This window comes from Desarmillaria tabescens (assembly GCF_030435595.1).
Source record: "Desarmillaria tabescens strain CCBAS 213 chromosome Unknown EV420scaffold_20, whole genome shotgun sequence".
Classification (NCBI taxonomy): Eukaryota; Fungi; Basidiomycota; class Agaricomycetes; order Agaricales; family Physalacriaceae; genus Desarmillaria; species Desarmillaria tabescens.
In genome coordinates, this window is record NW_026848319.1 from 286,145 (window position 1) to 307,936 (window position 21,792).

General features: G+C 47.8%; 8 protein-coding genes across 8 annotated transcripts; 5 read left to right on the forward strand and 3 right to left on the reverse strand.

The window, feature by feature from the left end:
• The first annotated feature begins 67 nt into the window (after positions 1 to 67).
• On the forward strand, positions 68 to 1,696 carry EV420DRAFT_474576 (arp2/3 complex 34 kDa subunit). The gene is made up of 6 exons (XM_060482280.1): positions 68 to 286; positions 336 to 382; positions 433 to 671; positions 728 to 978; positions 1,029 to 1,372; positions 1,428 to 1,696. Exons 1-6 carry the CDS (start codon positions 272 to 274, stop codon positions 1,450 to 1,452), a joined length of 921 nt encoding a protein of 306 aa, XP_060330013.1. The 5' UTR covers positions 68 to 271; the 3' UTR covers positions 1,453 to 1,696.
• Position 1,697: 1 nt separating this feature from the next.
• Positions 1,698 to 3,127, forward strand: EV420DRAFT_474784 (cholinephosphate cytidylyltransferase). Its single transcript, XM_060482282.1, has 4 exons — positions 1,698 to 2,131; positions 2,188 to 2,492; positions 2,544 to 2,674; positions 2,800 to 3,127. Exons 1-4 carry the CDS (start codon positions 1,818 to 1,820, stop codon positions 2,863 to 2,865), a joined length of 816 nt encoding a protein of 271 aa, XP_060330014.1. The 5' UTR covers positions 1,698 to 1,817; the 3' UTR covers positions 2,866 to 3,127.
• Positions 3,128 to 3,694: 567 nt separating this feature from the next.
• Positions 3,695 to 5,778, reverse strand: EV420DRAFT_474759 (uncharacterized protein). The gene is made up of 6 exons (XM_060482281.1): positions 5,150 to 5,778; positions 4,598 to 5,104; positions 4,154 to 4,550; positions 3,986 to 4,103; positions 3,899 to 3,932; positions 3,695 to 3,844 (listed from the first exon to the last, which is right to left on the reverse strand). The coding sequence occupies exons 1-6, from the start codon at positions 5,447 to 5,449 to the stop codon at positions 3,719 to 3,721; spliced, it is 1,482 nt and encodes a 493-aa protein (XP_060330015.1). The 5' UTR covers positions 5,450 to 5,778; the 3' UTR covers positions 3,695 to 3,718.
• Positions 5,779 to 5,957: 179 nt separating this feature from the next.
• Positions 5,958 to 8,210, reverse strand: EV420DRAFT_1271086 (uncharacterized protein; the record flags this gene model as incomplete). The annotated part of the gene is made up of 12 exons (XM_060467618.1): positions 5,958 to 6,037; positions 6,090 to 6,188; positions 6,298 to 6,590; positions 6,646 to 6,977; positions 7,029 to 7,159; positions 7,214 to 7,289; positions 7,342 to 7,440; positions 7,481 to 7,542; positions 7,593 to 7,661; positions 7,715 to 7,818; positions 7,868 to 7,966; positions 8,020 to 8,210. The coding sequence occupies 12 exons, from the start codon at positions 8,208 to 8,210 to the stop codon at positions 5,958 to 5,960; spliced, it is 1,635 nt and encodes a 544-aa protein (XP_060330016.1).
• A 765-nt stretch (positions 8,211 to 8,975) lies between these two features.
• EV420DRAFT_1546992 (RdRP-domain-containing protein) lies at positions 8,976 to 13,166 on the reverse strand. The gene is made up of 7 exons (XM_060473330.1): positions 13,126 to 13,166; positions 11,364 to 13,078; positions 10,353 to 11,302; positions 10,225 to 10,297; positions 10,050 to 10,169; positions 9,414 to 10,001; positions 8,976 to 9,355 (listed from the first exon to the last, which is right to left on the reverse strand). The coding sequence occupies exons 2-7, from the start codon at positions 13,068 to 13,070 to the stop codon at positions 9,038 to 9,040; spliced, it is 3,756 nt and encodes a 1,251-aa protein (XP_060330017.1). The 5' UTR covers positions 13,071 to 13,078; positions 13,126 to 13,166; the 3' UTR covers positions 8,976 to 9,037.
• Positions 13,167 to 13,617: 451 nt separating this feature from the next.
• On the forward strand, positions 13,618 to 15,204 carry EV420DRAFT_1764666 (uncharacterized protein). Its single transcript, XM_060480789.1, has 2 exons — positions 13,618 to 14,659; positions 14,707 to 15,204. Exons 1-2 carry the CDS (start codon positions 13,867 to 13,869, stop codon positions 14,823 to 14,825), a joined length of 912 nt encoding a protein of 303 aa, XP_060330018.1. The 5' UTR covers positions 13,618 to 13,866; the 3' UTR covers positions 14,826 to 15,204.
• Positions 15,205 to 17,528: 2,324 nt separating this feature from the next.
• On the forward strand, positions 17,529 to 20,902 carry EV420DRAFT_1547013 (fungal-specific transcription factor domain-containing protein). The gene is made up of 16 exons (XM_060473331.1): positions 17,529 to 17,718; positions 17,770 to 17,775; positions 17,834 to 17,922; positions 17,975 to 17,988; positions 18,036 to 18,090; positions 18,138 to 18,740; positions 18,797 to 18,954; positions 19,002 to 19,070; positions 19,117 to 19,276; positions 19,330 to 19,453; positions 19,503 to 19,735; positions 19,787 to 19,920; positions 19,969 to 19,992; positions 20,049 to 20,455; positions 20,514 to 20,525; positions 20,583 to 20,902. The coding sequence occupies exons 1-15, from the start codon at positions 17,625 to 17,627 to the stop codon at positions 20,522 to 20,524; spliced, it is 2,181 nt and encodes a 726-aa protein (XP_060330019.1). The 5' UTR covers positions 17,529 to 17,624; the 3' UTR covers position 20,525; positions 20,583 to 20,902.
• A 2-nt stretch (positions 20,903 to 20,904) lies between these two features.
• On the forward strand, positions 20,905 to 21,736 carry EV420DRAFT_474966 (ribosomal protein L39e). The gene is made up of 4 exons (XM_060482283.1): positions 20,905 to 20,970; positions 21,031 to 21,089; positions 21,144 to 21,189; positions 21,239 to 21,736. Exons 1-4 carry the CDS (start codon positions 20,968 to 20,970, stop codon positions 21,284 to 21,286), a joined length of 156 nt encoding a protein of 51 aa, XP_060330020.1. The 5' UTR covers positions 20,905 to 20,967; the 3' UTR covers positions 21,287 to 21,736.
• The last annotated feature ends 56 nt before the right edge of the window (positions 21,737 to 21,792 follow it).

The following is a 21,792-nucleotide window of genomic DNA, read 5'->3' on the forward strand; positions in this document are numbered from 1 at the left end:
CTGGTTATGTTCTCGTAGTCTGGAAAGAAACAGTAATGTCTGTCGCTTTTCCTCTTGTTACTGGAACAAGTTCTCCTCTGTAGCAATTGCCTATTTCGGTATCTCGGCAAATGCCGCCCACAGCTACCGGAACAGACTGCGTACTGTACTTCGTACTCCATTCATCGCCTAACGAATACCCTGCGCTACACGTACTGCCCTTCGTATAGGTCTGTAATCAACAAATATCTTATTCTACGCGCATATATCTCATCGGAGACCCTAGACAAGCATGATTCTGCTCGAAGTAATGTGCTGCACCTAAGCCCAATACCTGACTACTGACGACAGCATAGCCGCACAATGTTATCATCCAACAAACACTCGGCGAAAAACTCATAAAGTATGGTGTGCCATCTTTATGTCACTACTCTGTTTACCGTTCATCTCTAGACCCTCTTCGCTCGATGTACAGTTTGTCGACTACGACGGCGTCCGGTTCCATCTCTCTACACCAGAGAAGAAGACAATTCTCCTTTTGTCGATGCATATCCGATGTTGGGCTGAACTCGTTCAGTATGGAGCACTGGATGTGCTGAAGCGCGAATATGGATCTTTGTTGAAGGACGAGGCTGAGTCGGAGTATCATGTCAGTCTCGAGATTGACCTGGAGCAGGCCCCAACCGGCGCAGGTACAGCCTTTCTGGCTTTTCTTCTCTCTCCTCTCATCTAACGTGCACATATATAGAGGACCGTGAAGCATTTATCACTTCCATCGCCCTGTTGAAACGCAATGCTCTCGCGGCTCCTTTTGAACTCGCTTTCAAGTCTCAAAAGCAATTGGAGAGTGCTGGTGCAGGCCAGGGTGAACTGATGCAGATTCATTATCGCGACGAAGAGGGCATCTATGTGCAATCGTCGCCTGATCGTGTAACCGTTATATTCTCAACCGTGTTCAGCGATGAGACCGATCGTATCTATGGCAAAGTTTTTCTCCAGGTGCGTTACATATGCCGATTATTGTCTTCTATCAGCTGAGTACACAACAGGAATTTGTCGATGCTCGTCGTCTCCCAGCGATTCAAAATGCACCTCAGGTACTCTATTCTAACCGGGACCCTCCTCTTGAAATTCGTCATTTGGGAAATCTACGGAACACAGAAGACATGGGATATGTAACATTCGTGCTGTTCCCTCGACACTTTTCAAACCCTACCGTGGCTGCGACGACGATTTCTCACATCCAACTCTTCCGAGACTATCTGCACTATCACATCAAGTGTTCCAAGGCGTACATGCACTCGCGAATGAGACATCGTGTAGCAGAGTTTCAGAAAGTTCTGAACAGGGCCAGACCTGAAGTCGCCCCCTCAGGAGACCGGAAGACTGTTAGGTTTGTGTTTCTTATTCAGCTTGAGTCTCTATGCTTCCTAAACTACATTCTTCAGTGGTAAAACTATGATAAGCAGATGAAGGTTGATGCGATAGAATGTTCTGTACAATATGATACGATGGCTGGACGGATCCCTGTTTACAGTATCGAATAATGCGATATTTCTGAATCTTCCTATTTCCCTTGCACCAGAGATAGCTTTTACTAGATGCTAGAAGTCTTTTAGGAATCTCGTCAGAAATATCTATAGTTTTTGATACCCTGTTTTGAGAATTTCATGATCAAGTACCTTCCGATTTGCTCAATATTTTTGGTACCTGGTTCGCCGCCTCCTGATCGCCATCACAACTTGAACAATGACCATCACCATGCTGGAGGAAAGAAATTACTGTCATTTCTACCTCGTTTGGTCAGGTGCTGTCAGGTGCTCGCCTTCCCTTGATGCATGAGGCAGACTACCAGTTCTTCCAACACGACCATGGCCATGGACGCGTCATCCGTCAGCGACGACTTTTCCGACTACGATGTCATCTCGAACTCTGGCTTGGATTCGAGCCTCGCGGATCTATCTCTAGCAATGTCGGAGCCACCTCCGACCCAGGAGGCACGAGATCGCTTCAACACTGCTACCTTGTCTCCGGAGGATATCCAGAAATGGACGCGAGAATCTGAGGGCAAGATAAAGCAGAGGAGCAGTTCAGCAGACCAGCGCACCGTCAGAGTCTACGTCGACGGTGTGTTCGATATCTTTGGCGTCGGGTGCGTATCTCTTGCCTTTGACCGTATGGCTCAGGCTGACGTTCGCTTAACATCAGCCACGCGCTGCAGCTTCGTCAAGCAAAACTTGCATTCCCCTCGGTGCATCTCGTCGTTGGTGTCTTTTCCGACGAGCTGTGCAGCTCTTATGGGTCGCCAGCCATTTTCCCACACGTTGAGAGGTGCGAGGTTGTCAGACATTGTCGATGGGTCGACGAGGTCATTGGAGATGCACCGTGGCGGGTCGACGAGCACCTTTTGTCGAAGAGAAGAATCGACTATGTCGCCATTGATGAAGGTATCACCGTGGATCCCAAGTACGACTCCGTTCGAGTGAAGGGATACGACGAAGTCAAGAAATTGGGTGAGTGTCGCACGCGCGAGGCCGTACAAGCAATCCTAATGTCAAATCCAGGGAAAGTCATTCACACAAGGAGAACCCATGGCCTGACTGCCCACCCTTTATCGAAATCATTGTCGACACCAGGACCGCCAACACATATTCCGGTACAACCAACGAGTCTATTATCCTTACCCACACCTACGGCCGAGAAACCGGACGATTGCGACCGCGAGCCTCTTTCGATGCCTATAGTTGACCTGTATGCTACCGGAATCTAGCTATACGTGCCGTAAATTGATTGCCTCTTAGAATGGATCCATTTGCATAGCCGGAAGGTCAGATCGGTCAGAACCGATACATCTGTAACAATACAATTATGCCACACATTCTGTAACTAGTCAAACCAACTTCTTTCTCGTAGACAGACTACAATGCAGACCCGTCGATGGGAGAGGTTTCCTGTATGTAGTCTGTTGTTTATGTATCCCTATAGCGCGATTTCATACGGGTTCCTCATTCTTTACTAGCACTTTGACCAGTTGTTTCTGACAGTAACGCCACGGGGTTTTAGAAATTTCTCATTATGTGCTCTAGTTGGCGGACAACTGGGAAGAAATTAAAAATACGGCAGATAAGTACGTATGCCATTACTTTGCACAGAAGGAACGTAAAATCCTGAAGGCTGTGCCAAGCAGAGTTGCACTCAATTTGGGAGCGTCAAGGACAGATTTTCGCGTACAAGCAAATTAGCAATCACCAATGTACATTCTCAGAAACAGCGGGTGATACAAGGGCTATCGAGTGCTCCAGAACAATAGCAACGACAAGCTTTCGATTCACGCCGAACATAAACGGACCAGTGTTAAGTACCTTCGAGATGCACATTACTGCAATCCCAGGAAATGCCCAAACAGCAAGCGCATCTATTCCGGACAATAAGCACCTTCAAGGAAAAAAGAAATATGAAACCGTTAGCGAACCTATGCACCGAGCGAAAGTCCAGTCCACAGATAAAAGGTCTTTAACATCTTCCACAAGCCGTGATTATATCGTGTATTCTACCAACAACATACATTACATACATACCAGATACCTCGACGTTCGACCAACTAAATTGTCAACAAATAGAAATTCCTCGTGCCGATAGCGAAGAGAAGTTGACATGGACGCTCCGAAGGTCATACAGGGAGCGCGGTTGAAACAGGACCACTCTGTGACACCCTTTTAACTATGTTATCCCTGATGCATCATCTCTCCACATGCTTTTTTCTGTGGACATTCATATGCCTCGTCAATTGATCAGGCCGAGCGAAACACTTGTTGCAACCAGGTTCCGTACACGGATAAGGACGCGCGCCAGTGTGCGTACGGAGCTGTGTCATTTCAGGTTAGTTACATATAATGCTAGGAACAGTAAGACAACATACATGCTTGGAAAGATTTGATGACTCCGTAAAAGCACTGGCGGTATAAGCATCAGCTAATTGTTATGTGTTAGAAGACGGACGGCGTACCGCTCGCAATAAGTACACTTGAAAGGCTTATGCCCATTATGTGTACGTTTATGTATTGTCAACGCTCCTGCGATAGCGAAAGACTTGCCGCAACCGGGATGATCACACGAATATGGCTCTATGGATAGCGTGAGATGAAGTAGCATAACTGACACCGAACAGTCTTACTCTCTTGGGTATGCCGCCGCATATGCTGCTGTAATGTCGCAGCCTCCGAAAAGTTCTGGTGACAGGTCTTACATTGAAATGGTCGATGCCCTGTGTGGGACTGCAGATGCCGGCATATTTTCTGTTTGCTGCTAAACCCTTGTTCGCCATGTCGAGCACAATCGTTCCAGTAGCAGTCGTAATGAGCCTTGCCCGATCCAACATGCTCAGATGCGAGATGAACTGTGAGATCGTCGCAAGTAGAGAAAGATTTCCCACATCCCTGCCAGTGGCAGATGTGCTGCGTTTCGGAACATTTATGCTCCGATGTCGCAGGTGGAGGTAGAGGAGTAAGCAGCCCAAAATCCACTGGAGCAGGGGTCGGTGTTAGAGGTGAAGTGGAAGAGGATGCGATGGGCTAGATAGCAATTAATACAACACCTAAGATAGAAGTCATGAACGAACCTCTATTGAAGTCGGCCACATCAGATGGTCCTGGAAGAGGTGATTTGCTAGAACGTCTAATGAGAGCTCCGGTTGCTGCGAGAGCTGTTCGTGACAGTCTCCCCACTGACAAGGAGCAGATGGAGGCATAGGAGAAGATAGACTAAGGTGCTCGAGATTGACATGCTCTACGAGCTGCTCCATGGCGTGAAAACGAGCATGGCAATCGCCCCACATACAGGACAGCGGTGGAAGTGACGAGGGTTGGCCAGACGCCAAGTCCATAAACGATGAGGTACCTGATTCCGGCGGCGTAGAAGAATTATGACTCGAGAAATTAGGAGGGGGCTGCATGTCGAGAAACGGCGACGGTGACTCTGAGGATGATGACGAGCCGCTGGAGAATGCATTCCTGGGAGTCTCATTGCAATTACATAGCCTATCGAAGGTCGGCTCCCAGGCAGACTGGTGCTGGGCTTTAGGGTCTGAAAAATAGGAATGCAAGCCGGTGCAACACTGGAGCTGGAGCTGAAACAGTCAGCGCAGACAACACGACTAGAGGCATATACATACAAATTCATCCAGGCCACTGCAGTCCGGACAGTTGGTAGCCCCGTCACAAATAAAGTCACAGTGATCGCTCTCGTCGCAAGTCAAGGAAGCGCTGCTATGTGTGAGGTCGTTGCAGGTAACCACAACACACTGATCTGTGCACTGGGAGGTCATTTCAAGGTTCCTTTGAGCACAGACATCCTCCGAGCATCCTTGAAAACAGTGAACGCAGGTCTGATCTGATTGCATGAATCCAGACGGGTCTTTTCGCAACGAAGGAGAGGGATCAAAATCGAACGCCACGTTCGGGTTGTTTGACATGACAAGAGTCCTCGGACTTGGAATCCGGATAGATATGATTTTCGGAAAAGAAAGAAAAAGGTTATCGGATGGACGACGGAGGTGGTGGTGGTGGTAGGAGGCCAAGTCCGAAATGAATTGAGGTTGGCGCGAATTCGTAGTGCTGCTAGGTGACTGTGAGGGTACTCATCGGGACTGATGAGGTAATGTTTGGACGGGCCGACCTCCCGGCACGGAGGCAACGTTAACGCCACCTTAATGTGTCCTCAGCCACAACACCATTACAGGCAAAATAGAGGCGCAGAATCCGTACTCTACGATATGCGCATTGCTGCATATTCGGAATCTCTGCTGTGGCGGTAGGAAATTTCAACGAAACGCCACAGTTCCAAATTTATTCAGATCACGCCAAGGCACCGAACCTCCTTGTGGTTAACGGTCATGAATTATCCGACGCAAAGCACCCAGACGCGCCACGCAGTAGGTCTGGTCTGTAAGTAGTAACGAATATTCAAGCTGTCGGAATTCATTAAAAATCCGCTTCATCACTGTTTAGGATGAGTTTGGTGAAGAAACGGATTTGCTCAATAATGGATTCTCCACGAACGGCTGCAAATAGATTATTTGACTATAGTTATATCTGCCAATCACTAAAACACACCTTCGTCAACTGTGTGCAAGCCATTGTACAGGTCATCTGTATCACCACGATGTGAATACCTGAAAATATGTCTAGTCAAATTCCAGTAGAATCGCGTATCTGTGGGCCGAAGTTAGTGCCGGGTAGGCTCCTGTGACCATATATATAATACCAGTATTCCCTTGTAACCTAGGTTAGCTTCATTGCATTCACTAAAACTTGGCGAGACTCGCACCCAAACCCAGGGACGGCATGACTACGACTCCCGATGCTTCATATCGGTCAGAAGACTGAAGCGTCGCTTTGATGGTTCCAGAAAGCATTCCATACGGCCCCTTAATATCTAAAGGAGAAACGGGGGACGGTTGTAATGCGGATCCAAAGGCATCCGACAACACCATTCTCCCACCATCCACGCTACCAAAATCCAGCGTCTTTCCGAAGGCGTCCACGGATAGATTATACTCAGCGGCTATGGGGGTAAGAAGCTCGATAATATGCTGCTGTACTTCTTCAGTAGAACTATTATGAAAATGTGTTAGTCAACCACACATAAAGCTACAGCGACCGTTCATACCTATGTTCCGCAACTCTGTGGTTAATGACCGCGGACGCCTTCTCAGGAAGAGCATTGACTTTAACGCCCCCCTGTATCAGGTCCACCGCCTGGGTAGTCTTCAGCGTCACACCAACTATCGGATTCAGCGCAATCAATGCGTTCTTGAACTCATCTAACGCCTGGTCATCGGTCAGCGCCTTCCTAGCTAAAGCCCTCAGTGCCGGAGTAAATTTCGGGTCATAAGTAGCAGCGCATTGAGCATTCGCAAAACCAGTTCCTGAACGCAAGAACTCTGGCTGAAATGTGTTCTTCTCAATTTCTACAATCATCAGTGACAAAATACCGACGCTCTAGTTATTCGGGTTCAATCGTGGTCAAAGAGTATGAGGCCACCGACGCACCGTATGAGCAGGTGGTATGCTGGAATGTCCCCCTGGTGTGAAGACTTCAATCAGCGCATCGAAGTAGCCCTTTTCTGATACACCAGGGAATGCGAAAATCACGTCGTCCTTAGCGTTCTTGTCGTAGCCCTCTATAAGACAACAGCTTCTTTAGTTAGAAGAGACAGAGATCGAAGACAGCTTACGCCCTTCGTCTACCAGCATTGCAAACCCGTCGACCCCATAGGTCGATTCTAGGTAAACTGCCAGTCTCCCAGCGCCCTGGATAAGTATATGAGGATTGTGGATCCGACTACCGGAAAAACTGTCCTACCTCGGTGCCGGAGGCCTCTTCGTCTATGCCAAAAGCAAACACGACCGTGCGTTGCGGCTTGAACCCAGCGGCAAGAAGTTGTTCAACTGTAATCCTATCCTGAAAATAAGTCAGGGATTGCGGCTAACTTTAGTAGAACTTGCAGCTGAGAAATAAGATCGGCCTTGTCATCCGCACATCCTCGTCCCCATATCCAAGTGCCTGGTGATATATAAGTTGGAGCCGTCGGATCATTCTAGGGGAAGCGTTACCGTCAAAATGACCAGAATACGGGGGATGAGTCCACTTGTTTACAGTCGTGGGATCAACAGGAACAACATCTAAAGAACAGATTGAATTTTCCAAGTGTCAAACGCTCTAGAAATATGGCTACCTTGATGCGCGGTGATTAGAATGGGTTTGAGGTGGCCTTGTGACCCTTGCCAGTGAAGTACTAAACCGTACGTGTTTATCTTGGCAACATGCAAAGTGTCATACCTATTTCAGCCCTTTAATGAGTCCATAAAAGGAGGATTATGACACGGACACTCTGGGAAATGATCGTTCGAGGTACTCATGGAGTTCGCTAAAAACGTCCCAGCGTTCATCATGACCTACAGGAAGTAAGTCGTCGTATGACTCCGTACTATATCACTAGATTAGTATGCGTTTGGACGCGTTCCATCAGTGGCAACTCACGGGATGCGTACGGCGCCACCCAGCAGTTCGTACGCTCCGAGCTTGAATGTATCGGACCGATACAACGAATCGAGAGTAGCGTCCACATCGGCATGTTCTTTCGGGAACAAAGGAGAAATCTGAGGGCATCCGACAGAAGTTTCATTTGGGGCCACCACGGTCAAGTCAATTTCGGAGAAGTCTGGTCCCATTACGCCCCGGGTCTTGTAGAGCAGTGTGTAAGAGCCCCATCCAATAAGTACTGCTCCTAGCAATATACCGAGATTCCAGGAGTTCCTTCTTGGTACCAAAGGCACGGCATTTTTCTCCGACATGACGGTTCAGATTCAAGATAAGCGGAACGGCTAGGCGGCCCGGATCACAGGCGAGAGCTCAAGACTAAAGACTCGAACCAAATTCGGACTTTTTCCTCCTCCTCAATCGATGGTAAGTACTTCTGTTACATCCAGCTATTCAAAGAGTGCGTATTTTATCCTGTGTCCTTGAAGCTCCAGACATCCTAGGTGCCCTAATATCGTATCACAGGGGAACTAATTTCTCTCACAAGTGCCGCCGCTGGTAGAAACTGTATAAGCACCCAGATGAACAGCTAAGCACTCCTCCGAAGACTTGGAAATTGCCGTGAAAAACATCGGAGGGGAGCCGTTTTGCGTTTTGCGTAATGATAGTACTTCCCCTGCCTTCCCGTCAACATCGTCTAATTCTACTCTCGACTCTAGTACGCGTAACGCCATTCTTTCAGTGATACGACGGTCCTCATTTTGGCTCGTCAAGGCCTGTCAACCACCTTGCTGCAGATCAGTAGTAAAGAGTGCATTTGAGTATGGAAAATACCTAAGTTAGGAAGGTATACAGCTTCAACTTTCGCGGAAATTGTTGGTACAGGAGGCATTGGAAGGATGCCCATCCATCTACATGAAATACTTCCAGTGCTTTTACTCTGCATCAACATACAGAAAAAAAGAACATCGGAATACTCGAAGTATAATACAACATACGACATTAGTAACGAGTACAATCAATACCGAGTACGTGGCTTCTTCAGCTCCTTCAATACATCTAACATGACTCCCAAAGCAACAACGCCAAAGCTCTGGGGTCCGAACGATCGTGTACCCTCCTCCTGCGCATCAGCTAATGCCTCTTGCGCTGCCACCCAACCCGCCCGAGCACGATTGAATTTCATACAAAGCCGCTGAATGTCCCGTTCGAGCTCAAAGTTTGAGATAATGTCCGAAAAATCATCCTCATAGTCATCCTCATCATATTCTTCGTCCTCGTCGTCTTCTGGAGGAGGGAGAAATTCTTGTCGTATCGCCCGTGTCAGCTCATGCGTCTGTAACAGAAAGTATTTCAACCCACGATGAACTACAGGATCAGAGAACCATACGCACCTGAAGGTTCATGGACGCCGTCATCTCTCTGCGCTTCCTGTGATCGGTGTAACGTTCCATGATACACCCACAGACAAGTTCAGCTTCAGAAAGATGTGCAGCCGACAGTTTCGAGACGGTATGCGCTTTGGCTATCACCAACAACTGCTGGCAATATTCGTCCAAAATATGACGCATTTCTTCGAGATCATCTTCGTCGGGATCCATGCTCAAGTCGTACGCCACGCGAAGGTGCGGTTGTAGTAAATCATCCAACAAGTCGTGATCGACGAATTCTGCTTCATCTTTACGCGGATGGTACTCATCCACAGGTACGCTGCGATAGAGTATACCGAGGATCTTATTGCTAGGGTAATACCCTGGTCCATCGCCGGGGTTGACTCCCTCACCGGACAGGTAATCAGGTCGTCGACGCCGGTCGGCGGGTAGGGGAAGGTCTGAAAATTTGACAGGAGTTCCGACCTTGGGGAAGTCGACAGCATGTGAAGCCTTCTCTGCTAGAAGCAGACACTCATCACAATCGACACCTTTGAGATCAGAAATTCTCAAGTGGAGTGTCGAAATGTATCCGAGGAGATCAGATTTAATCTAATGACAAAATTGAGTATTGCTCATCCTCTGAAGAAACAGACTGACATAGTTGATAACAAACTCTGCGACTTCCGCTTTACCACAGATATTGCTTCTGATATCAGGAGGCAGCGGTTTGTATGTGCCAGGTTTCGCTGTGAATTCTTTGGGTGGGTGTAGAGTTTCCTGAATGCAGAGTGAGAACGCCATCTCATATATGACAGTAGCGACTTCGACTCACATCTAGAATGATATTATATATATCGCCGTCGAGATCACCTCCTCCAAGGCAAGACGGTAAACTTCTACTTCCTCTGATTACAGGATAATGAGACGCGGAAATTGATGTATATCATTGAAGTTACACACCTGCATGAAAAGACGATCACGTTCGTCAAATGACTCAATTCCGGCCTTCGCACCGCAGTAGCAAACTGAACGTCTCCAGGATGAATTTGAGGGCTACGTGTGACGAGAATTCGACCTTCAACGACTATACGTTCGTTTGTGCGTGGATCAAATATCGTAGCATACACTTGGCCTTCCTCAAGGCAGTCCCATTCGTCCGATACGCCAATTAAAGTGTATGACCCAGGTATGCGGATCCGTCCACGATGCTTGATTTCCCTCAAGATATGAGTGACACCGTATGCGATGACTGTCTTCAGTAAGCCGTAGTGTACTCCTGATTCCGAGTCAAGATCCTCAGATAGTTCCACCTGTAACATCCTTGCCATATTACGGAAGAGAGAATCTAAGTGGAAGGAGCCGCCGAGACCATGGTGGGTAAATGTGGTAGCGGCGGCGTCCAGAGATTTCTTGGTCTGACGTACTTCATAGATAGCTCGGTCCTGTAGATCCTTAAAACTCTTGAGTGGAACTTTGTGGTGCTCCAGGAGGGCAATCATTGGCCGGTTAAGATAACAGAGGATGGGTTTTGCAGATGTGGTCGTGACGTCTAGGCTGCGAATGTTTTCAGACTCAAATTTCGTCTGCGACGGACGGATCGTCAACTTCTCGCCTGTCAAGGTGGGGTCCATAAATAAGACGCCTTTTGCTCCACCGAGCCGGAACTGGAGGGCTGATGGGGCAAATCTGGCGCGTCGTACGACCTTTTCCTTCACAATTGTCATGAGGTCGTGCGAGATTGTCGAACAACCGTCAGTGAAAAGGGCATTGATACTAGAGCCGGCAGTTCGGTCCGGAATATTTGTGATCATCTCGGGGGAGATTTCTACGGACGGCAATGAGGTCGAGAACATCTGGCCCCAACGAGCACCCAACAAGGCGGGGCGAGAAGCGACCTTGGTAAAATCACCCTGTGTAAGGCGAGTAAGAGACAAGAGGATACTTAAGACGCCAGAACGATATGATGCTCACTAGTTGTCCACGAATGATATCTGCAGTAACACGATTACCTTCGAATGTGAATGGCGTCACAAAGGCAAAAGAATAATCCTTCAGTCCGCTCATTGAGTAACCAAGGAAGTCAAACTTCCGGCCTGCAACTACCACTCCACTAGTAAGGACGGGACGGTAACGACACACTAAGAGCCGATCTATCGAGAGCGACTGTTCACGGCGAGGCTTCCCTCTGTCCTCGTCCTGGAATGATACGCGAAGAAATGCTTCATTCTTGTTGTAGCGTCGTAAAACGCTGTTGGACTGATCTGGGAGGGGGCCCTCCAAAAACTGTGTCGTGGGCGTGACTATGAGATGATACGACTGGTATATTGCAGGAGAGGGGGCAAAGCGCCGCTTTGGCGCTCTGGCTTCCGCTATGTAGGCCTCAAGTGCTTCATGGAGGAGACCTGTAAGATCTTGTTCCGCTTTTTCTGGGGCAGTTGCGGCCAACTGCCGTTTACGAGTCCTGCGGTTTCGACGTTTCCTACTCGATTTCGAACTTGACTGTGACGATGTTGGATTTGGCGCCTGCTGCCTGCCGGGTACCTGAGATGAAGTAGGTGTATGTGGTACCGTATTTAGTCGAGTATGCATGGCGTCCTGAAGACTGGGAACATTCAGCACAGAAGTGAATTGGCGAAATGCGGAAGCGGCGGTGAGATTGTCATGGTGCGCCTCTAATTCGTGCAGCGCACTACAAAGACCCAAGAGCTCTGAAGCTTCCAGAAGCCCTGCCCAGTATGCCTTTTCAACTTCAAATGCAAGAGGGAATGACAAAGAACGGAGCTCGGCTTGTAAAGCGTTTAGTTGCTTTTCACTATATCCTTTCTGTCGCAGAACTCGGGTTATTGAACGATGAATGGGATGAGGTATGTGTATCGCTTCGCAACGTTGCAAAAATTGATGTTTGTCAAGTGAGGTGTCAAAATGTAGACACAATCCTTGGGAAATCAATGGTGCGAGTTGATCATCGGTACATAGCGAGGAGAGCCGTTCTGCAGGTACCGACGAGCCGTAAACGTCGTGCACCGTTTCTACTTGAAAGGTCGCAGCAAGAGATGATTGGATATAGATATCACATCCATTGTCTGATGACAAGATGGTCTTGATGTTGGAAGCACGGTACCAGAAAGATACGTCCTTTGATGTCGGTCCGACGAAGTCCTCATTCTCATTCGGGTCTGGATCAACATCGATCCTGAGCCTGCGTAAGTCAGGATCGCATACAACGCAGCCCCGAACGGTGAGTTCCGTTGCGAAAACGCCCTTGCGGCAGATGCGCCCGAGCTCAATGGTGATCAATGGAGAAGCGCGCGCAATGTCTTGAAGTCTCTCTCGTTCGAGGCGCACAGATACAGGGTCGACCCAAGGGCGTGAAGCAACGGAGCGTACTCGGGCTTCATTGATGGGATTTTTGGAAGGCTGAAAATAGACTCGTCTTCCGTCTATGCTTATGACGCTGTATAGCTGCAGGAATACGCGGGCCGAGTTGGCATCCGGGAATGCTACAAGACCAATGCCACGGTGCACATTCGATCTTCCCTTCCGGAAAAGCTCCACCCCAAAGTTCAACGGTGGGGAGTCAGAATTTTGAATCGGTGGTATGTGGATTTTGTGCGCTAGATGGATTCGGAGGTCCTCTTCGGATACCGTGAAGGGAACATTGCGCACAAAGACTTCCATGATGCCTGCTGAGAGATATAAGTGTACAGTGACAAGAGAGACGAGACTACCATACCTTGAAGGACAGAAGGGATGTGGGAAGGATGTACCAAGGCGTATCATGACCATCATCTGTCATTGGTGCCGCATATATAGTTAACTTAAGCGCTGGAAAATCGATAACGGCTCGAAGCGGTGTATCCTTCTCTGCTAACCTCGGAAAAGTACAGCGTCAGCTGATACCGCCAGGCTGTTAACTTAACTGTGGCAAGACACTGTATTGAGGAGTCAATCAACAGCGGACGTTATAGATAAAGGGCCGATATGCTTCTCATTCATCGCGACTTGGTCCTGTGATAGCACGTAGCAGGTAAATGAAGACAAGATCATGAAGTGCATGGAGGAGTCCTCAGAAGCAAGTGGGTAGAATACAAACCGAAAAGCACTTAGCCAAGTATCATAGTGGCAAAATTCCCTTTTTGTATGCATATTGAAATTTCTGATCAGGGACATCCGGCAACTCGGCATCTCATAAGAAATACGCAGGCGGGCCGGGGAGGCTGCCGAGCTATTCACTACGTCGTCGTCGTCGTCGCAGAGCCTACTAACAACAAATCATAGAGATCGAGACGGACATAGTCACTGTCTTGGTCTTCGTGGCTGCTTGCCAGTCTTACTCAGTAAGTATATCGAAGGACTTTCCCACTTCCTTGACCAAATATTTCAGTCTGGCTGAGATTTCGAGTGGGTCTCAGACTTTGTCACAAAATGGGTTCAGACTTTGCAACATGTACTCACGGGCTACCACTCTTCCACCATGACTGCGTTTCCTCCAGAGCTCGTAGAGATAATCGTACATGAAATATGGTACTCCGATATGCCGTCTTACATCCGGAAATCGTTCATGACTACTTGCCCCCGGATTAACCGGATGTGGAAAGCTGTCTATGCCCCTATCGCTTCTCGGGACATGTATATCACCAACCTCGCTTTTCTGGACTATTTATGTGACATAGCACATCGCCGAAAATCTATCATCTATCGCAACCTCATCCCCCGGCTTACCCATACTATTACCTGCTTCGTCGACCTCCAAGAAGACGAAAGGAAGCTTGAAGGAGCAGTGAAAGAGGTATATCGTTATCTCATGGGGCTACCCAATATCCGTGGTTTCGATGCTCTGTTTCCTCTCGTTCCATACATATCCTTCGAGCTCATTTGGATCGGCATTGGGCGGTCTTCACGTTTACGGTTTCTCCGTGGCATTCCCATTCGCGCCCGTTACGACCGATACCTGTCTAATGCCTTCTCTCCTGACTGCCCACGCTGGAGGACACTAATGGACGTATACATTGCCATGAACGACCCAGATCCTTCAGCGGTCATACGCGACTCGATCTGGTCTGACGCGTTGTGCGAATTGCGCAATGTCGGTGTCCCTGAATTCCTCTTTGGGATTGTTGTAGCATCCCCGGGACCGTATGATATGTTCGTAACCGATGGTGTCCGACACTTCGGTCAAACCGCGTATATAGCTGAGAAAAATCTTCAAGACTACGATCCGAGGAATATCAATAAGCGCTTGTGGATGGCTTCCAACAAACGTCACAGTACGTGATTTGAGCTTCTTCCATCGGATAAGTCTAACATCCCTCAGTTCTAGCGTTGAGGTGCTTCACTAGCATCTCCCATCGTTGGGAATATAGACGCGTGCAGTTTCCTATGCCTTATATCAGGAGGCCTAGTCTAATGTTCCTCCTCGAACAACTGGTCTGAAGAAATACTCCACTAATTTCAGTATGGGAACTGCTTGTACATATATGCCATTTGGACGTTTGCCATTGCTAGATCCACATCGATTCTCGACTACCTGATATCTATTACTTATCGGTCGGTGAGCAGATCTTTGTTTTCAGTCCGTTTTGCATAAAAGCTGCGTGGATGTTTGCTCCAAGTAGGTTATCTGGCCCAGTTACATAGACGCGAATGCAATTGATGGAATACAAATGAAATATGTCCGTATACTAATGACTACAAGTGATGAAAGCAGCAAGATAAAGACAGATAAGAAAAGGATAGCTGGAAGCAGCCTCTACCGATCAAGGCATCTTGAGAAGGAATTTTGTATAGCAACTCTCTTCATGATAGTAGGTTCGGGTGCTATAAGAAAATGATAATGATAAGGTGACAACAAGAAGAAATCATTGCTTCCTCCATCACTTTGCGCTTAATGCTATCCATGTCATTACTCACGGCCGAACGATCAAGGTTACCACGAGCTTTCATGAGGCTTTCCACAAATGCAATATTCGGACCATGAACCCTCGCAAAAGACCAAAACGACAGAAAACCGATATCCTTTGAAGAAGAGCCAGATCATCTCGATGACTTTAAAGTCCGTCCCCAGTTCCTTTGCTTGTTTGAGGGTGGTGAAGAATTGGAACACGATCCAGACATCGTCTTTGATCTGATCCATCGCCGCTGGTCCTCACTGGCCTTGGAGGGCGTTGAGGTAAAGAAGGAGGTACGCGCCGAGAAGGTCTTCCACAAGGAGCTCGAGTAGGGAGGGATTCAGGTACGTTTGGTAGTTACTCATACCACCGTGCATGATCTCAAATGCAAGAGGGCAAGCTGAAGACTGTGGTTCGACTTGCAAAGCCTGAAAATTCTTGCTACCGTATTCCTGTCCTCGTTCGATATGAGCAATAGGGGGACGAATATGAATTTCTCTACAGCAGGGGAATTCGTATGTCGTATGTCTTGATTTGCTTGCTGAAGCATAAATGCAGTCCTTGGGGATTTCGTGGTGGTATGAGACGAAAGTCGTTGAAGAGCGGATACTTACCGACTCTAGGGGTTAGTCCCGGTATCAGTGGATCCGTCACCTCTACTTCAATGGTCGCCGCAATAGATGACTGGATATAGATACCAACTCCGTTCTGCGGCAGAGCAAGAGATTTGATATGGGATGCCTGGTACCAAAAATACGGGCAGGCGATAGAAAGCTCAGACGTCATATTGTCGTCGTTGGTCCTAAACCTGCGCAGGTCAGAATCATATATGATCTGACCGCGAATAGTACACTCTGATGCAAAGATACCCTTGCCACGGCAGATGCGTCCAAGATGAATGGTGATCAAGGAAGAAAATTGCGCGATCTTTTTGAACTTCTCTCTTTCTTGACACAAGGTTTCAGGATCGACCCAAGGTCAAGATGCAACGGCAGCTACATGCACAGGATTAGTAGGTTGGCTAGACTTCCAGAACAGGACCAACATCCCGCCAATAGACATGATGCTGTACCGCTGCAGGAACGCATTGGCCAAGTTTGCGTCAGGAAAGGTTACAGGACAGGCCTGAGCAGCTAATCCGGAGACTCGTAGGGACCTTGAATCGGTGGTATGTGGATTTTGCGTGCTAGATGGACGGGGAGAACCTTTGCTGATACCGAGAAGGACATATTTTGCACGAAGACTCCCATGGCAACTGCTGAGAACGAGATACTGTAATCGAAGAGCGCCGGAAATCGAATTTCTCAGCGCTGAAAAAGATTGCAGATGATGACTAGCATGCTCAAGAGCGCAAATGAGGACTAAAGCAGTAACACGGCAGGAGCACGTCGGCTGTGATGGTGACCAATAATGTGATCGCGACTTGATCTCCTACCGTGATCATCATCAACCCGGCAAGCTATCTCCTACGGCAAACATCATGAAGAGCTCATTGAAGGATGAGGATACTGATGAGTTCGAGCTCTGTGGTCGAAAGAGGGCAAAAGTAGACGACATTGACGACGATTTTCGGTGAGTATATGCGCCTTTGTAACATTTCTATGTTTATTTTTTCCCCAGTTTTCCAGCGTCGGATGGTGCTTATCCTGAATCATCGTCGTCTTCGACGCGTCCTCACCAGTCGTCCCTTCCTCCAACCCCACAATCGCCTATCCGAAGACGCGCCAACTTCACTTTAGCTCGCAGGGAAAAAGCTCGCCGCCACAAGAGACGCAACGCTCAGCTTATTCGTCCGCAAGTCGTGATGGCTTCTTCGTCCAACTCATCTGTGTCATCGTCAGAGTTTGAAGCGAATGTCAAGTTCACCTTCACTGCGAATGGTCCTTCCTGCTCATTCTCGCCTGTCGAATATGCTGTATCTGTACATCCCAACGCTCTACAGTGTCGCAGCGCTTTTCCACCTTGTGCGACTCATTTCTCTTCGAATGATCCTGCCTTTGAACCAACTCCTTCGTACGACGACGCTATGCTCTTGTATCCTTTCCAGGCTATGAAACTGGAGTAGACTCTTTCTTGGAATGAAGTGAGGATGCCAAAGTCTGGGAATAATATGGGATTGTGTATGGAAGTTTCCTTTTTTTTGTGTTCAGTTTGTTCGCATGGATTGTTATGTGCACGGTCGTGTTCAATTAGCTACATATTTTGACATGTCTACGTAATGCCAATCGCCACGGCAGATTCTCTCCGAAAGCTGTGCCCGAGGGCTGTTTACTCACTTGCACTGCTATTTATTACCGTCATTGTCAACAAGTACAGAATCGCCAAGTTTCCTTGAACTTTATCGATGACCACGTCACCAGGGGAAGAAAATTCCGGTCCCAGTCGCACCAGAAAGACAAGACCCCAGACGGCATGCGAATTTTGTAGACGAAGAAAGAGTGAGTGTTCGTATAAAGTTTACTTGAACCTAAGGATTATCAACGTTTTAGTTGGATGTGAGGCTTTTTAACTAATCCATAAAGGCCTCTTCTTGATGAATACTTACCTTGGCAGGCGATGGCGCTCAAAGACCGGGGAAACAATGTTCGAATTGTGCAGCATGTAACGTCGACTGCAAGTATTCTGACAGTCGTAGAGTACTGGCAAGTCAAGTATCTACTCTTCTGTCATGCATGAGCTAACATGGCTGTAAAGGCACCCTCCAAAAGGTTCGCTGTGATTTTCTTGCCAGAACTCCTCCCTATACTCGAGGTAGTTACATCCAGGAACTGGAGAAGAAACTAGAAAGGATGGAGAATATTATGCGTCGGGTAGTTCCCCTCTGCGCACCTATATGCTAGAACTAACTCTGCAATAGATCCTTCCCGAAACCCACGTCGGTGGCCTGAGCACCGCCGAGATAGAGGATCGACTGCGACAGGAGGATTATGAGCGTGATGCGATGGACAATAGTCTCACGCAAGCCAAATTGGGTTACATCTATCATGGAAAATCGAGTACCGCCCAATTTATACAAACTGCGAGGGTTTTCAAGCAAGGGCATACCGGTGAAATCTCTGACAGAGTCACTCTCAGACGATCCGAGTTCTGGGATGCACCTCCTTGGCACCAAAACACCTGGTTCCAGTCGTATTATCCAGATTACACCTTTCCAGAAGACGACCTGCTCTCATCACTTGTGGATCTTTATTTTGTGGAAGTCAACATCTTCGTTCCGTTGCTGCATCGACCAACTTTTGAGAAGCTAGTCAATGATAAATTTTATTTGGAGGATAAAGAGTTCGCCACTGTGCTGTTATATGTGTGCGCTCTCTCTTCAAGGTACACGGACGACCCCCGAGTTCTATCAGATGGGGTATCTTCCAAGCAGTCGAATGGATGGAAGTGGATCGATCAGGTGATACGCGCACGTAAGTCCCTGATAAGCGTGCCGACGTTGCATTCCTTGCAATGTATATGTGTGAGTGCGGTTGCCGTTCATCGATTGAGGTCCTTTCATCCATAATACCAATCCAGCTTTTCGCCCAATTCATGTTGGGATCATCGGCACCTCACCTGTGCTGGACGATTGCTAGCATTGGACTTCGGTCATCCCTGGAAGCGGGACTTCACAGAAGGAAAGTGAACTATGCTAATCCCACTATAGAGAGCGAGCTGTGGAAACGGGCTTTCTGGTAATGTTATCACTACCTCATCTATGTACTTTGCTGATTGATCTTAGGACACTTGTGTACATAGACCGACAGATCAGTGCCTTTCTAGGCCGTTCATGCTGTCTATTCGATGAAGAGTACGACCTGCGCTTTTCCCCCATGTTTCGTCGCTAATTGATGCAGGATTGACCTTGATTTACCAATCGAATGTGATGACGAGTACTGGGAGCCTCCAAATGCTGCCAATGCTTTCAGGCAGCCGCTTGGACGACCTGCGCTCGTTTCTTACTTCAACTGTTACCTGAAACTCACTTCCTCGATAACGACTTGCCTGCGCACTATAGTAAGCCCTCCTTTTCTCCACTCGGCTAGCTGAAGTTTACATGAACGTCATAGTATGCAATAGAACGGTCTCTCATCAGGCGCGTATCTCTGGATCTGGATAAAAACTGGCAGAAGAGAATGATTGAGCAGCTTAATGCGAGACTGAAGCTTTGGATGGATGCAATGCCTGATCATCGTGCGTAAAAGCTATCCATTATCACTTAATTCTCATCTACCCACCTCAGTACGATGGGACCCTGACCGCAAAGACCCTATTCACCTCGCCCAATCTGCTTCATTACATTTGCAATATCGTCATTTGCAGATGCTAATCTATAGGCCCTTCATCTCCATGCCTTATGATTCGGAGAAATTCCCGTTTCATTCAGTAACTATCTGCACAAACGCCGCTCGCGTATGTGCAGATATTATCGACACTCAATTACGTCGTAAAGGGCATTTGGTACCTTACTATGGTGTAAGACAAAGTTTCTCTTAGATGCAGATGCCTGTTCTAACGTCCGTTTAGCTTGCCGCATTCAATGCCGCTGCAGTGCTCCTTTTCGATTATTGGCAGACAAAACGTGGTGGCCTTCCCGTGAACCCGGCCGATATGAAACTCGTGGATGCATGTATGAAAACTCTTCAAGTTCTAGAAACGAGGCACGTACATCTAGGTTGTTGCTATCTACGTGGCTAACTAAAGCGCAGATGGCAAATTGCAGGCCGGCTCTGGTGAGAGGAGTCTTCCACGACCACTCTGTCGTAAACTAATACTACGTCACGTTTAGGGACGTCCTCCATGAGCTAGTTTCTGTCGGTGATCTACATCCCAACTCAGCCAACCCTGAAATGGAGATGACTGTCGATAACAACTCGATATTCACGCCAAATGAGGTCTTTCCTGACAGTCTTTCGGAAATCCTTCTTGGCGGCAATACCTTTTACGACGGACCTGCCGTGGATGAGTCCAGCTGGTTCTCAAACATTGAGCTGCCATTGGTACCCTTAGATGAAGTAAATACACAACCTCAGATCTCCGTCGCTTCCTCGGAAAATGTAGGGCTGGAACCTTCACACGTCCCTCCTCGAGGCGAAGGCTACGTCAATGGGACCCAAACCTTGCAAAAATTCGGCTTCACGATTGATAACCAAGATTCCTTCCTCGAGCCTTCTTGTTTCTTCAGCAAAAGCGCTGGTACGTCAACCCCCGATAATACTCTACCGACGACCAATGAACCCCATAATATTCAAAGTAATGAAATGAAGTATGATCTTCCATGCCTGTCGCGTAATGCCAAATTCTCACGATGCCTTTCAAATAGTTTGGATGACTGGGGCTCGTTCTTCAGTAATGTAGACGAGCTTACCCATGGCATATGGCAATTCGAAAACTCGAATGACTCTGCTACTACCAACAGTGGACTGTGGTAGAACTACTGATATGGCTTCCTAGCTTTTGGTTCAGACAGATTGTACAAATTGTACAAATAGTTCCCTGTATTTGTGTAATTACCTATAGTGTCCGACTGAGCGTATTTTGGGCCCAAATACTTGTGGTCATTTTTGACGTCCTTTGGCTGATATGCTTGCGGACCGGGACGGTCCGAGTCACATTACGTGAGAAATCCTATCCTAAAGCGGAGCTGCAAAGAGAACAGTGTCCAAACCTTAATTTTTCCCTTCATCGACAACGTCGTACGGACCCAAATGGTGAGCATTCTGCTCAATGCGTCAAGTTTCCTGTACTAAGCAGTGGATTGGATTATCTAGCCTTCCCAAAAGACATTCAGAACAAAGCGCATTTTGGCCAAGGCTGGAAGGCAGAACAGGTACTTTGCTTGAGTACCGTGAGTTTGCTGTGCTGTACTGACAGTATGATACAGGCCGATTCCCCAATGGTTCCGCCTAAAGACAGACACCAAAATTCAGGTGCGTGGAATATGTTTTTCAGTAGATTTTTGACTAACTTGGGTTGCAGTACAATGCCAAGAGGCGGCACTGGCGACGAACCAAGCTTAACATCTAAGCTGATCATGGATTTGGGGAGAACAGGGTCGCTCGTTGCATATGTATCCCGTACGCTCTATGACTTCACATGAATCTATGCATATTACAGCCACTTCGTCGCAATACGCTTTGCAAGATCCTCCTTCTCGACATTCAACAACCATGATATCTGGCCTAGTTGGCACTGAAATGGATCCTCTCTCATTCCCTTAGTATGAACTATACGGCCTGATCCAATACAGCGTTGACAGCTGGCAGCACCTAAAGGTACTTTACTGACGGAGACATTTCAACGGAAGCAGAGTTCTAAACAACTTGTCCAACATTCAACTAAACTTCTGGCTACACCCAAGACGCTGACCGGAATTCACGGACGTCATACTAACGCCCGTGCCCTGCTTGGTGACTTCTCTACTCAATCTTACTTGGTGTGCAACTGTTGTGAGTGGCGACGTCAGGCAAGATTGGCATTTATCAACGGCAGCAAAAGCTTACCTTTGCCACGGTCCGAATGTAACACGGTTG

Coding starts and splice junctions, on each gene's coding strand:
- EV420DRAFT_474576 (XM_060482280.1), top strand. Junction 979..1,028: donor ATGGCAAAGTTTTTCTCCAG/GTGCGTTACATA, acceptor AGTACACAACAG/GAATTTGTCGATGCTCGTCG. Junction 1,373..1,427: donor GGAGACCGGAAGACTGTTAG/GTTTGTGTTTCT, acceptor TACATTCTTCAG/TGGTAAAACTATGATAAGCA.
- EV420DRAFT_474784 (XM_060482282.1), top strand. CDS start 1,818: ATGAGGCAGACTACCAGTTCTTCCAACACGACCATGGCCATGGACGCG. Junction 2,132..2,187: donor TTCGATATCTTTGGCGTCGG/GTGCGTATCTCT, acceptor GCTTAACATCAG/CCACGCGCTGCAGCTTCGTC. Junction 2,675..2,799: donor TATCCTTACCCACACCTACG/GCCGAGAAACCG, acceptor CCATTTGCATAG/CCGGAAGGTCAGATCGGTCA.
- EV420DRAFT_474759 (XM_060482281.1), bottom strand. CDS start 5,449: ATGTCAAACAACCCGAACGTGGCGTTCGATTTTGATCCCTCTCCTTCG. Junction 4,551..4,597: donor TGTGGCCGACTTCAATAGAG/GTTCGTTCATGA, acceptor ATTGCTATCTAG/CCCATCGCATCCTCTTCCAC. Junction 3,933..3,985: donor AAGTGTACTTATTGCGAGCG/GTACGCCGTCCG, acceptor TTATACCGCCAG/TGCTTTTACGGAGTCATCAA.
- EV420DRAFT_1546992 (XM_060473330.1), bottom strand. CDS start 13,070: ATGGAAGTCTTTGTGCGCAATGTTCCCTTCACGGTATCCGAAGAGGAC. Junction 11,303..11,363: donor ATATCATTCGTGGACAACTA/GTGAGCATCATA, acceptor CGCCTTACACAG/GGTGATTTTACCAAGGTCGC. Junction 10,002..10,049: donor CAGAGTTTGTTATCAACTAT/GTCAGTCTGTTT, acceptor TTTTGTCATTAG/ATTAAATCTGATCTCCTCGG.
- EV420DRAFT_1764666 (XM_060480789.1), top strand. CDS start 13,867: ATGACTGCGTTTCCTCCAGAGCTCGTAGAGATAATCGTACATGAAATA. Junction 14,660..14,706: donor GGCTTCCAACAAACGTCACA/GTACGTGATTTG, acceptor AACATCCCTCAG/TTCTAGCGTTGAGGTGCTTC.
- EV420DRAFT_1547013 (XM_060473331.1), top strand. CDS start 17,625: ATGACCACGTCACCAGGGGAAGAAAATTCCGGTCCCAGTCGCACCAGA. Junction 18,741..18,796: donor ATTCCTTGCAATGTATATGT/GTGAGTGCGGTT, acceptor ATACCAATCCAG/CTTTTCGCCCAATTCATGTT. Junction 19,993..20,048: donor CAAATTGCAGGCCGGCTCTG/GTGAGAGGAGTC, acceptor CGTCACGTTTAG/GGACGTCCTCCATGAGCTAG.
- EV420DRAFT_474966 (XM_060482283.1), top strand. Junction 21,090..21,143: donor AAGGCTGGAAGGCAGAACAG/GTACTTTGCTTG, acceptor AGTATGATACAG/GCCGATTCCCCAATGGTTCC. Junction 21,190..21,238: donor AGACAGACACCAAAATTCAG/GTGCGTGGAATA, acceptor CTTGGGTTGCAG/TACAATGCCAAGAGGCGGCA.